General features: G+C 41.7%; 1 protein-coding gene across 2 annotated transcripts in view; it reads left to right on the top strand.

Moving 5' to 3' along the window:
* Positions 1 to 13,600, top strand: part of LOC128686295 (protein Hook homolog 3) — a 753,866-nt gene that overhangs the window by 570,589 nt on the left and 169,677 nt on the right. For both annotated transcript variants that reach the window (XM_070085977.1, XM_070085978.1), the window contains exons 7-8: positions 1,022 to 1,137; positions 7,469 to 7,630. In XM_070085977.1, coding sequence (XP_069942078.1) covers positions 1,022 to 1,137; positions 7,469 to 7,630 — 278 coding nt within the window. The remainder of the gene's footprint in view (positions 1 to 1,021; positions 1,138 to 7,468; positions 7,631 to 13,600) is intronic.

Raw genomic sequence — 13,600 nt, 5'->3', positions numbered from 1 at the left:
TGGTTAAAAACTTAACTTGCTTATGAAATTATAAAATTAGATGCACTCACACTCACTCCTCAGTGTCATCATATTAACCCACTTTAACATTCATTGTCTCACACACTCAGCTGTAGTTATATACTCTACCAAGCAAAGACATAGTCACATAGTCTGTGGCTAAGAAGTGTCATGACTGTACCTCATACGTTCTCTGTTAAGTGATTAAAATATGGTCATAACCTCTAAAGAAGGCTGTGGAGCTGGCATATAAAACCTTCAACTCTGACTCCTTTATTTATGGCACCTCTGACTCCTTTAATTATATTTTACCAACTCCAACTCCAGTAACCCAAGAATTGCTTTGATTCTGACTCCACGACTCAGACTCCACAGCCTTGCCTCTAAACCCACCACTACTGTTCTCCCAAAATAATAACTTATGGGTGTTGAAGTCTCCAATCCTTTACTCCTATTGAGTTATCTTTATTGTACTTAATGTATTCCTGCTGTTTCTTCTTTCAACAAAGTGGCCATATCCCACTGAGGCAGAGTGACCCAAAAGGAAAAATGAAACTTCTCCTTTTAAATTTAGTAATATATACAGGAAAAGGGGTTACTAGCTCCTGGCATTTTAGTCACCTCTTACGACACTCATGGTTTATGGAGGAAGAATTCTGTTCCACTTCCCTGTGGAAATAAGAGGAAATAAACAAGAAGAAGAACTAGAAGGAAAATAGAAGAAAATCCAAAGGGGTGTGTATATATATGCTTGTACATGTATGTGTAGTGTGACCTAAGTGTAAGTAGAAGTAGCAAGACATACCTGAAGCCTTGTATGTTTATGAGACAGAAAAAAAAAGACACCAGCAATCCTTCCATCATATAAAACAATTACAGGTTTCAGTTTCACACTCAATTGACTCCTGCTTTTTGTTGGGTTTATTTTGTACTGTTGTTATAACTTGCTTTTGGCTAGTAAGAAGTTAGTTCACTATACAGATGTGGAACCAGTCTCTCATATATTGTGTTTTACCTTTAGCTCGTGATGAGTACCGCACGAAGGCAGACTTGCTAGATCGAGAGAACCAAGAACTGCAGACACGTAATGAAGAACTGCAACGACTGGCAGATGAAGCTCGCTCTCTCAAAGATGAGGTCAGGACCATCCTTTATTATATTCTACCTTGATATAGAATATACTGATTCTATACTCTCTTGATATTATTCTTTGCTGTGTAGATATATATAATCTGAAAATTATAAATTAGAAAAACAGATTTATTTGTGATGATGTCTGGGCTAAGGAAGAAAAAGTTGCATGTTTTGTGAACAATGTTCACTACATCAGTATTTTTTTTTTTAACACGTCGGCCGTCTCCTACTGACCCAAAAAAGAAACATTCATCATCATTCTCACATAATCACTGTCTTTGTAGAGGCTCTCAGATGTACAACAGTTTAGATGTCACATCAGTAATATTATAAAAAATATATTTAATACACTTACTATTTTGGAAGGTTGTTTCATGTTTAAAATTGTTATTTTGAAGTTGAAATTTGCCTCTTATCATTTACCAATGTCAGAAAATTATTTGCAAACTCTTTAATACTGATTGTTGTTAGTGAAGAACAAGCATGTACGTACACACACACACACACACACACTCACACACACACACACACACACACACACACACACACACACACACACACACACACACACACACACACACACACACACACACACACACACACACACACACACACACACACACACACACACACACACACACTCACACTCTCACACACGAGGTCAGGAACATCCTTTATTATATTCTACCTTGATATAGAATATACTGATGCAATCTTCCCACCAGGAAACCAGATCATGAGGAAAGATAGAAGGGGCAGAGGGGGAGGTGGGGTTGCTCTGCTAGTAAAAAACAGATGGAAATTCGAGAAAATGGAAGGCATAGATGAGGTGGGAGAAAGAGACTACATAGTAGGTACACTTCAGTCTGGGGAACACAAGGTGGTCATTGCAGTGATGTATAATCCACCACAGAACTGCAGGAGGCCAAGAGAGGAATATGAAGAACAACAGAGCAATGGTGGACACACTTGCTGAGGTGGCAAGAAGAGCTCACTCCAGCAGAGCAAAGTTGCTGGTTATGGGGGATTTCAACCACAGGGAGATTGACTGGGAAAACCTGGAGCCACATGGGGGTCCCGAAACATGGAGAGCCAAGATGATGGACGTGGTGCTGGAAAACCTCATGCACCAACATGTTAAGGACACTACCAGAGTGAGAGGGGAGGATGAACCAGCAAGAATGGACCTTGTGTTCACCCTGGGCAGTTCAGACATTGAGGACATCACGTATGAGAGTCCCCTAGGAGCTAGCGACCACGTGGTTCTGTGCTTTGAATATATAGTAGAGCTGCAAGTGGAGAGAGTAACAGGAGTTGAATGGGAAAAGCCTGACTATAAAAGAGGGGACTATATAGGGTTGAGGAACTTCCTGCAGGAGGTCCCGTGGGACAGAGAACTGGCAGGAAAGCCAGTAAATGAAATGATGGAATATGTAACAACAAAATGCAAGGAGGCAGTGGGAAGGTTTATTCCCATGGGCAACAGAAACAACGGGAAGACCAGAACGAGCCCCTGGTTTACCCGACGGTGTAAGGAGGCAAAAACAAAGTGCAATAGAGAATGGAAAAAGTATAGAAGGCAGAGAACACGCGAAAATAGGGAGATCAGTCGCAGAGCCAGGAACGAGTATGCACAGGTAAGGAGGGAGGCCCAGCGACAGTATGAAAATGACATAGCATCGAAAATCAAGACTGACCCGAAACTGTTGTATAGCCACATCAGGAGGAAGACAACAGTCAAAAACCAGGTGATCAGATTAAGGACAGAAGGGGGAGAACTCACAAGAAATGACCAGGAGGTATGTGAGGAGCTAAACAGGAGATGTAAGGAAGTTTTTACAGTAGAGACAGGAAGGGCTGTGGGAAGTCAGCACAGAAGGGAACATCAAGAAGGAATATACCACCAAGTGTTGGATGACATACGAACAACCGAGGAGATGAAGAAGCTGCTAAGTGACCTTGATACCTCAAAGGCGATGGGACTGGACAACATCTCCCCATGGGTCCTTAGAGAAGGAGCAGAGATGCTGTGCATGCCTCTAACCACAATCTTCAACACATCCCTTGAAACTGGGCAACTACCTGAGAAATGGAAGACAGCAAATGTAGTCCCCATATTTAAGAAAGGAAACAGAAATGAGGTGCTAAACTACAGACCTGTGTCTCTGACATGTATTGTGTGCAAAGTCATGGAGAAGATTATCAGGAGGAGAGTGGTCGAACACCTGGAACGGAACAAGATTATAAATGAAAACCAGCATGGGTTCATGGAAGGCAAATCTTGTATCACAAACCTCCTGGAGTTTTATGACAAGGTAACAGAAGTAAGACACGAGAGAGAGGGGTGGGTTGATTGCGTTTTCCTAGACTGCAGGAAGGCCTTTGACACAGTTCCCCACAAGAGATTAGTGCAGAAGCTGGAGGATCAGGCGCATGTAACAGGGAGGGCACTGCAATGGATCAGGGAATACCTGACAGGGAGGCAGCAACGAGTCATGGTACATGAAGAGGTATCACAGTGGGCGCCTGTGACGAGCGGGGTCCCACAGGGGTCAGTTCTAGGGCCAGTGCTATTTTTGACATATGTGAACGACATGATGGAAGGAATAGACTCTGAAGTGTCCCTATTCGCAGATGATGGGAAGTTGATGAGAAGAATTAAATCGGATGAGGATGAGGCAGGACTGCAAAGAGACCTGGACAGGCTGGACATGTGATCCAGAAACTGGCTTCTCGAATTCAATCCTGCCAAATGCAAAGTCATGAAGATTGGGGAGGGGCAAAGAAGACCGCAGACAGAGTATAGGCTAGGTGGACAAAGACTACAGACCTCACTCAGGGAGAAAGACCTCGGGGTGACCATAACACCGAGCACGTCACCGGAGGCACACATCAACCAAATAACTGCTGCAGCATATGGGCGCCTGGCAAACCTGAGAATAGTGTTCCAATACCCTAATAAGGAATCATTCAAGACACTATACACTGTGTATGTTAGGCCCCTACTGGAGTATGCAGCACCAGTCTGGAACCCACACCTGGTCAAGCACGTCAAGAAGTTAGAGAAAGTACAAAGGTTTGCAACAAGGCTAGTCCCAAAGCTCGGGGGAATGTCGTACGAGGAAAGGTTGGGGGAAATTGGACTGACGACACTGGAGGACAGAAGGGTCAGGGGAGACATGATAGCGACATACAAGATACTGCGGGGAATAGACAAAGTGGACAGAGATAGGATGTTCCAGAGAGGGGACACAGGAACAAGGGGTCACAACTGGAAGCTGAAGACTCGGACGAGTCACAGGGATGTTAGGAAGTATTTCTTCAGTCATAGTCATCAGGAAGTGGAATAGCCTAGCAAGTGAAGTAGTGGAGGCAGGAACCATACATAGTTTTAAGAAGAGGTATGATAAAGCTCAGGAAGCAGAGAGAGAGAGGACCTAGTAGCAATCAGTGAAGAGGCGGGGCCAGGAGCCGAGTCTCGACCCCTGCAACCACAATTAGGTGAGTACACTCACTCACTCACTCACTCACTCACTCACTCACTCACTCACTCACTCACTCACTCTGGTGTCTCAACTCGCCCAACCCAGTATGGGGGAGATGGCATATAACTACATGTACTTAAATGGTATCTCTGCAAAGAGTATTTTGGATGTGTCTTTATAACTTGGAAGGAACTGAAGTATTATATAATTATACTTTCCCTGAAGTATGAGTAACTTTGCTTTTAAAGTTGATGTGTGGGAACAAAATGGGTGCGTCTTGCTTCAGTTCACTCCAGCCAGTGCTACAGTAATATCTCTTATGTTTAATTCTCATATTTGCAACTTTTTTTTTTTTCTTCTCTCTCTCGACAAGTCTGCCGTCTCCCACTGAGGCAGGGTGACCCAAAAAAGAAAGAAAATCCCCAAAAAGAAAATAATTTCATCATCATTCAACACTTTCATCTCACTCACACATAATCACTGTTTTTGCAGAGGTGCTCAGAACATAACAGTTTAGAAGCATACACATATAAAGATACACAACATATCCCTCCAAACTGTTAATATCCCAAAACTCCTCCTTTAGAGTGCATATTAAAAATTTAAAGGTTAAGTATAGAGTAGTCCATTGAAAATAAAATTTCCTTAAAATTGATTGATTTAGGTCAGTTCATATGTACTGTACAAACTTGAGCAAGGGTCAGTTTACCTTTTGTTGATTTCAAGGATCATTGTTCCTGCAGCCTGGTCCCAGAGCAAGCCTCTCAGTTATTGGCTTGTTTAACCTGTCTGTTTCTGCCAGCCACATGCAGTCTAACATATGCACCACAGTCTGGCTGATTAAGAACTGATTTGAGGAACTTATTAATTTCTCTCATGAAAATAGCAAGAGGTTTGTTGGCAGTTTCTTGTGTGCATAACAGGAGAGTGTTGAAAGGTCTGTGTCACCTGATACTTATTGAGCTTTCTCTTAGTGTTCCCGTCACTTCCTTGCTTCCCATTGTAGGTATTTTGCACTGTCTGCCATTTCTCTTACTTTCACATGAAGTGACTTCAGTGTGCAAGTATGGGGCCAGTTTTTGCAGAATTTTGCAGGTGTAAATTATGTTGTACTGAGAATAAAAAGGCATAATGCTGTGACACAGTACACAAATGACCTGCACATAGGAAAATGAAACTTAAGGTGATGTTTTGGTCCTACTTGGGCCATTAATGAGTCCAAGTTGGACCAAAATATCGTCAAAAGATTCATTCTTATATTTGTGTATTATGTGTGTAAGTTGCACTTTTCTTACTTACCTTCCAAGGAGTACAGTTGAAGGAATTTCAAACATTCTGGGTAGCTCAGATGCTTGACAATTTGTATGAGCAGTGAAGGTTCTCTTTACATTTTTCAGTTTTTCTCTCTCTCTCTCCTGCCATGAAAGGGGCCACTGATATACAGCAATATTCCAGCCTAGAGAGAAAAGGTGACTTGAAGAGTATCATCACCTGGCTCAGCATCACTTATTTTGAATATTCCAGTTATCTGGCCTATCATTTCTCTAATGGTTGCAATAGTAACATTGTTGTGATCCTTGTCACTCCCAAGTCTGTCACATGGAACCTCTGCTCTGTTGTGTGATTTGAGTTCATCTTATACTCCATTTCATTCCCTTTCCTCAATTTTTTCCATAATGGAGCAACTGAGATTGGTCCTCATTGAACATCTTGTTATAGATTGTGGCTCCCTGAAAGCCTTTGTTTATGTCTGCTTGAAGTTAGGCTGTGTCCTCGATAGATGTCATTCTCTTGTGCATTCTGGTATCACCAACAAAAGATGCAATGGTGCTATGATTTATGTCTGTCTACATCAGATGTAAGTTTGAGAAACAGTTTGGGTGATTACTGTGCCTTGACAAATGAAACTTTTAACTGTGGCAGCCTCCAGTTCAACCCAGCTTACTCCCCTCCTCTTTGTCCCCTCTGTTAAGAAGTTGGATATTTTCTGATCACTTTTTAGCATTTCATTTTGCAAGCATTTTGTGAGCTATTACATCATGGTCTCATTTTTTAAGGACTTTTGCAAAGGCATTGTATTTTAGATCGCATTTAGCTTGTCTTCCAGTGTTTCTACAGAAACACAGTCATCACTTATGTGCCAACACATTGGACACAGTTGCAAGGTTAAAATGCATTCCTAGATTTTGAAGTGTGACGTTAGCGCTATTGGTCTATAGTGTTTTAAAATGGCTTTGCTACCACATTGTGGAGTGGGGCAATATCTGTAGTTTATAATGATTGTGGAATGACACCTGTGTTCAGGCTCCCCCATATAATGTTAAAGGCATGAGATGGTTTTTTCTCTTTATTTTTTTTGTAAATATCGAGTTTCATGAGTCTGGACCTCGGGCAGAATGCATGGATATACTTTCAGTGGCTTCTTTAAAGTCGAGTGGAGACAGGGTTATATTGGTAATTGTGGAGACATTGGCTGTGTTTCAAATCTCATTCATAACAAAAACTTATTTGGGTCATTAATCTGTAGTCTGATTAATTACTCTAAACACAGAGTTGTATTGTGCCTTCAATATTTCACTTATTTCCTTATTTTTGTCAGTGTTTATTCCATTGCCTTTAAGGAAGAACCTGATACTGGATGTGGCTTTTGTTCTGGATTATGCAAATAAGAAAAAGTATTTGGTTATGTTAAAAATTTCATTATAGCCACTAAAACACCATATTCATTCCTATGTGTTTTATTGTTTCTTTTATAGAAGACTGGTACATGTGGTAAATGTCCGTGCTGGCAGGACCATGTTGCTATCTTCAAGTGTTTTCCTGCATTTTAATTTTTTTACAATGATTAGGTTGATGCACTGCGGGAGATGAGTGAGCGAGCAGTAGTGTACGAAGGCACAATGGAAACTTACAAGAAGAAGCTGGAAGAGTTGAGTGACCTTAAACGTCAAGTTCGCATTTTAGAGGAGAAGAACTCAGATTATGTACAGCACAACATGGAACTAGAAGAGGTATCTGTAATGTATTATAATACACTCTTAATAAGACTGCTTGTTATACTTCATGTAATTTGATTCATGTTACTGAACCTATGATTATTTTGCAGGAAGTAGACAATAAATCAGGTTATAAGGCCTTTTTTATAAAATGGGTTTAACCCTTTGACTGTTTTCGACGTATAAATACGTCTTACGAGCCAATGTTTCTGACGTATATATACTCAATAATTCTAGCGGCTTCAAATCAAGTGGGAGAAAGCTGGTAGGCCCACATGTGAGAGAATGGGTCTGTGTGGTCAGTGTGCACCACATAAAAAAAATCCTGCAGCACACATTGCGTAATGAGAAAAAAAAAACTCTGATCGTTTTTTTGGAATAAAACGCCGACTTTGAGGTGTATTTTCGTATAGTATTTATCGTTGTATTCGCGTTTTCATGGTCTTAAGTGATAAAATGGAAAACATATTACAGAAATAGAGATGATTTTCATTACTTTTACGATGAAAACGACCTTGAAACTGAGCTCAAAGTAGCAGAAATGTTCGATTTTTACCAATGTTCAAGAGTGAATAAATCACACCACACGTCCAATACACGTCAACTGGGGAGTCTAATATTCTTTCACTAGTGCACTGATATTATTTATACCATTTTTACAATAATGCAGTCGTCTGCATAACAGTAAATTTTGTATTTTTTTGTATGAATAAAAAATCAAAATAGAAAGCAATAATAATATAAGAGGGGCCTAGAGATGTGACTAATGAACAGAGCATATGTTATTTTAGTGCCATGAATGTCTACCTTGTTTATTCTGGACCCTATTTTGAAATTGGCATCTTTTTTATTTCGCGTGAAATTGGCCAAATTGCCAATTTCTGACCACCATATTGGGTAGTCCAAATTAGTAAATGGGAGGTTTCTTGTACTCAGCTGATAGATAAAATGGAGTTCTAAAGAAATAGCTATGAGTTTGGTCAACTGGAACAATGGAATTGGCTGAAAATAGGGCTCAAAGTCGGCGAAATCGCCGATACGCATATGTCGCCGAGACCGCTAACTTCGCGGGAGCATAATTCCACGAGTTTTCGACCAAATTTCGAACTTTTGGTGTCATTACCATCGGGAAAAGATTCTCTATCATTTCATAAGAAAAAATAATTTTTTTTTTTTTCAAAAATTGAGCGACATAGAATGACAGTTTCAGAGAGGGGCCTGAAACAGTCAAAGGGTTAAATAGCAAAGAAAATTCTGTCTCAAAATGGCAGTGAATTGTTTTGTACATAAAAGTACCATTTTTTCCTTCATGTAAGATGTTATTTTTCTGCAGATAAATTCCACAAGTTAAAAGTTAAAAAATATTACTGATGAAGAGGAGAGGTGAAGGGAACATAACAGCAAGATGATATACAATGGACCCTCGACTAACGATATTAATTGGTACCCGAGAACGAATATCGTTAGTAGAGTTTTTTTAGCGTTAGCCGAGGCAAAATGTTAGCGTTAAAATGTATCGCTAGTTGGTCGAGGGTCCACTGTACTTTCTTCATGAAAGAATAAAAAGTCGCAATACTGTGACTGGAACAATAGGTAAATGACATACACATAGCAGAATGAAACTCATAATGATGTTTCACTCTGAAGCATCATAAGTTTCATTCTCCAATGTACGTATGAGTTATTTGTGTATTGCTCTTTTTTTTTTTTTTCTTTTTTTTTTTTTTTTTTTTTTTTTTACACAGGGTTTGACAAGGTTAAGGATTCCTAGCTTTATTGACAAACTAAGAGCTGTTACCTACATCAGCTCATTTGAAAGCATTTTTATTGTTATGAGACATACAAGCATTTTTATTGTTATGAGACATACAAGTAGGGAAAAGGATGAAGTTGGAGCCATCTGTGGGCCAGCATTTTCATTTGATCAACTGACTTTATCTCGTTGACATCATAATGCTGTACGAATGTGTTCCATACTCGAGTCATCCTGGGGACAAATGATCTCAGATAAAGTGATGTTCTGGAGAAGGGTACAGCCAGAGTGAAGTTGCTGCTTTCTGCCCATCTTGTGGCATAAAAGCTTGTTTCACGCTGTCCTCAAAGTGGATCCAAGTGTGGTACTTTGACAATATTGGCCTTGTACATAACAGTAAGGCCACCCATATCCCTTTTGTGTTGAAGGCTCTGCTGAAATGACAGATCTATCCAAGATTGGTCCAGGTGAGAGATGAGATGTCTTGCTCTGTTCCCTACTCTGTCAAGCAGTTGGCGACAGATGAGAAGGGGGACAGGTGAACCAAGAAAGTGGAGCATACTCAAGGTGTGAGCATACTTGTGCCTCATACAAAATCTTGCAAGCCCTACTGTCAAGCAGATGCGAGATACAGCGGAGTGCTGTAGGCTTCCTGGCTGCCTTGTTTGCAAGATTTACAACATGGTTCTTCATGGTCAGTTTGGAGTCAAATTTCACCCCAAGGATATCAACTTTTTCCACAGATGCTAACACCCTCCCATTCATCCTTACTACTGCACCAGCATTACCATCATGGTGCCTAGAGACCATCATCATTTGTTTTCTCAGGTGCAAATGTTACTTGCCATCTATTTCCCCAAGCTGATATAGCTCTTAGCTGGTGATTGATGTAGCTTAGAGCAGCTGGCATTTCTTCTCTTGGGTAAGTGAATGTCAGTGTACAGTCATCTGCATATGCATGGGATTCTGGGATGAGATGAAGAAGGTCATTGAAGTAGACATTCCATAACAATGGTCCCAGCACGCTTCCTTGTGGAACACTTGCCCCAATAGGATGTCTTGCTGATTCCATTCCATTGAGAACTACCCTTAGAGATCTACCATGAAGGTAATCACTGAGGAGACATAGCGTAGAGCCTGCAATTCCCAGTGCTTGAAGTTTTGCTAAGAGGCCCTGGTGCCACACCCAGTTGAATGCACCAGCAATGTCCAGTGCTACCACACAGCTGACTTTGGATTCATCCAGTGACTGGTGCCACTTAGTGGAGAAGTTTAACAACAGATCAGCAGCAGAGTAACCTTTCCTGAAGTCATATTGACGATCACAAAGTAATGAGTGGTAGTTAAAAAAACTGTCATTTATCTTGAGATTATTGTCTCAAGGATCTTACCAGTGATTGACAGGAGTGACACTGGTCTGTAGTTGTTGATTTCTGCTCTCCTTCTCTTTTTGTGAACAGGGACTACATTTGCCTCTTTCCACAGAGAGGGCCATTTACACTGTACTAGGCAGTGGTGAAAGATGCGAGTTAGAGGTGCTGCTAGCTGGTCTGCACACCTTCTCAGCAATCTTGGGCTCAACTTGTCTGGGCCCACAGCCTTTTCTTGGTCAAGTGATTTAAGAAGGAAATGCACCTCCTCCTGCCTTATTGTCACAACTGACAGTTTTGACACAGTTCTTGCACCTAGCCAAGGAGGGTCCCTTGCTGGATCAGGAACTTGCATTTTGATAGCAAAGTGTTCAGCAAAGAGGTCTGCCTTCTCTTGACTACTAGTAGAGGTGGTCCCATCCTCTCGATTTAGAGGTGGAATGAGGTCATCAGGCAGATAACCTTGTCTGTCCTTGACCAGGGACCACCAGGTTTTGGAGCCTACCCTACCTGATGCTAGCTTTCTTTTTGTGTCCACCTCCCATTTAGCAATGGCCCACTTTTGAACGTCGCCCATATGCTTACAGGCTTGCCTGTGCAAGCTCCTGTTATAGGTAGTAGGATGTCTCTTATACCTTCACCATGCTTTGTACTTAACAGTAGCAGCCTCTCTACAATGAAAGCCAAACTAAGGCTGATCTGTAGGCTTTGTCACATATTGCTGGTGAGGAATGTGTTCTTGTTGTAGATTAAGGATGTGTCCAGTGAAGGCTTTCACTTGGTTGTCAACATCCCCTTGGAGAAGAGCATTCCAATCATGGTTGCTTTTCTCTCTCTCTCTCTCTCTCTCTCTCTCTCTCTCTCTCTCTCTCTCTCTCTCTCTCTCTCTCTCTCTCTCTCTCTCTCTCTCTCTCTCTCTCTCTCTCTCTCTCTCTCTCTCTCTCTCTCTCTCTCTCTCTCTCTCTCTTTCTCTTTCTCTCTCTTTCTCTTTTTTTTTTTACACAGGGTTTGACAAGGTTAAGGATCCCTAGCTTTATTGACAAAATATTTACAGGTTAAGGATTCCTAACTTTATTGGCAAGCTAAGAGCTGTTACCTACATCAGCTCATTTGAAAGCATTTTTATTGTTATGAGACATACAAGTAGGGAACAGGATGAAGTTGGAGCCATCTGTGGGCCAGCATTTTCATTTGATCAACTGACTTTATCTGATTGACATCATTATGCTGTACGAATGTGTTCCATACTCGAGTCATCCTGGGTATGTATGATCTCAGATGGAGTGATGTTCTGGAGAAGGGTACAGTCAGAGTGAAGTTGCTGCTTTCTGCCCGTCTTGTGGCATAAAAACTTGTTTCACGCTGTCCTCGAAGTGGATCCAAGTGTGGTATTTTGACAATATTGGCCTTGTACATAACAGTAAGGCCACCCACATCCCTCCTATGTTGAAGGCTCTGCTGAAATGACAGATCTATCCAGGATGGGTCCAGGCGAGAGATGAGACGTCATGCTCTGTTCTCTACTCTGTCAAGCAGTCGCAGATGAGAGGTGGGGCAGGCAAACCAAGAAAGTGGAGCATACTCAAGGTGTGAGCGTACTTGTGCCTCATACAGGATCTTGCAACCCCTACTGTCAAGCAGATGCGAGATACGGCGAAGTGCTGTAAGCTTCCTGGCTGCCTTGTTTGCAAGATTTACAACATGGTTCTTCATGGTTAGTTTGGAGTCAAATTTCACCCCAAGGATATCAACTTCTTCTCTAGGTGCCAACACCCTCCCTTTCATCCTTATTACTGCACCAGCATTACCATCATGGTGCCTAGAGATGATCATCATTTGCATTTTCTCAGGTGCAAATGTTACTTGCCATCTATTTCCCCAAGCTGATATAGCTCTCAGCTGGTGATTGATGTAGCTTAGAGCAGCTGGCATTTCTTCTTTTGGATAAGTGAATGTCAGTGTACAGTCGTCTGCATATGCATATGATTCTGGGATGAGATGAAGAAGGTCGTTGAAGTAGACATTCCATAACAATGGACCCAGCCCGCTTCCTTGTGGAACACTTGCCCCAATAGGATGTCTTGCTGATTCCGTTCCATTGAGAACTACACTTAGAGATCTACCATGAAGGTAATCACTGAGGAGACATAGCATAGAGCCTGCAATTCCCAGTGCTTGAAGTTATGCTAAGAGGCCCTGGTGCCACACCCGGTCGAAAGTGCCAGTAATGTCCAGTGCTACCACACAGCTGACTTTGGATTCATCCAGTGACTGGTGCCACTTAGTGGAGAGGTTTAACAACAGATCAGCAGCAGAGTAATCTTTCCTGAAGCCATATTGACGATCACAAAGTAGTGAGTGGTAGTCAAAAAACTCTGTCATTTGTCTTGAGATTATTGTCTCAAGGATCTTACCAGTGATTGACAGGAGTGACACTGGTCTGTAGTTGCTGATTTCTGCTCTGCTCTTCTTTTTGTGAACAGGGACTACATTTGCCTCTTTCCATAGAGAGGGCCATTTACACTGTACTAGGCAGTGCTGAAAGATGCGAGTTAGAGGTGCTACTAGCTGGTCTGCACATCTTCTCAACAATCTTGGGCTCAACTTGTCTGGGCCCACAGCCTTTTCTTGGTCAAGTGATTTAAGAAGGAAATGCACCTCCTCCTGCCTTATTGTCACAACTGACAGTTTTGACACAGTTCTTGCAGCTAGCCAAGGAGGGTCCCTTGCTGGATCAGGAACTTGCATTTTGGTAGCAAAGTGTTCAGCAAAGAGGTCCGGCTTCTCTTACTACAGTGGACCCCCGCATAACGATATTAATCCGTTCCTGAGAGCTCATTGTTAGGCGAAATTATCGTTATG

The sequence above is a fragment of the Cherax quadricarinatus genome, chromosome 17 (assembly GCF_038502225.1).
Source record: "Cherax quadricarinatus isolate ZL_2023a chromosome 17, ASM3850222v1, whole genome shotgun sequence".
NCBI classification, from domain to species: Eukaryota; Metazoa; Arthropoda; class Malacostraca; order Decapoda; family Parastacidae; genus Cherax; species Cherax quadricarinatus.
Note: the sequence above shows the minus strand (reverse complement) of the source record. Positions and strands in the feature narration are given on the sequence as shown.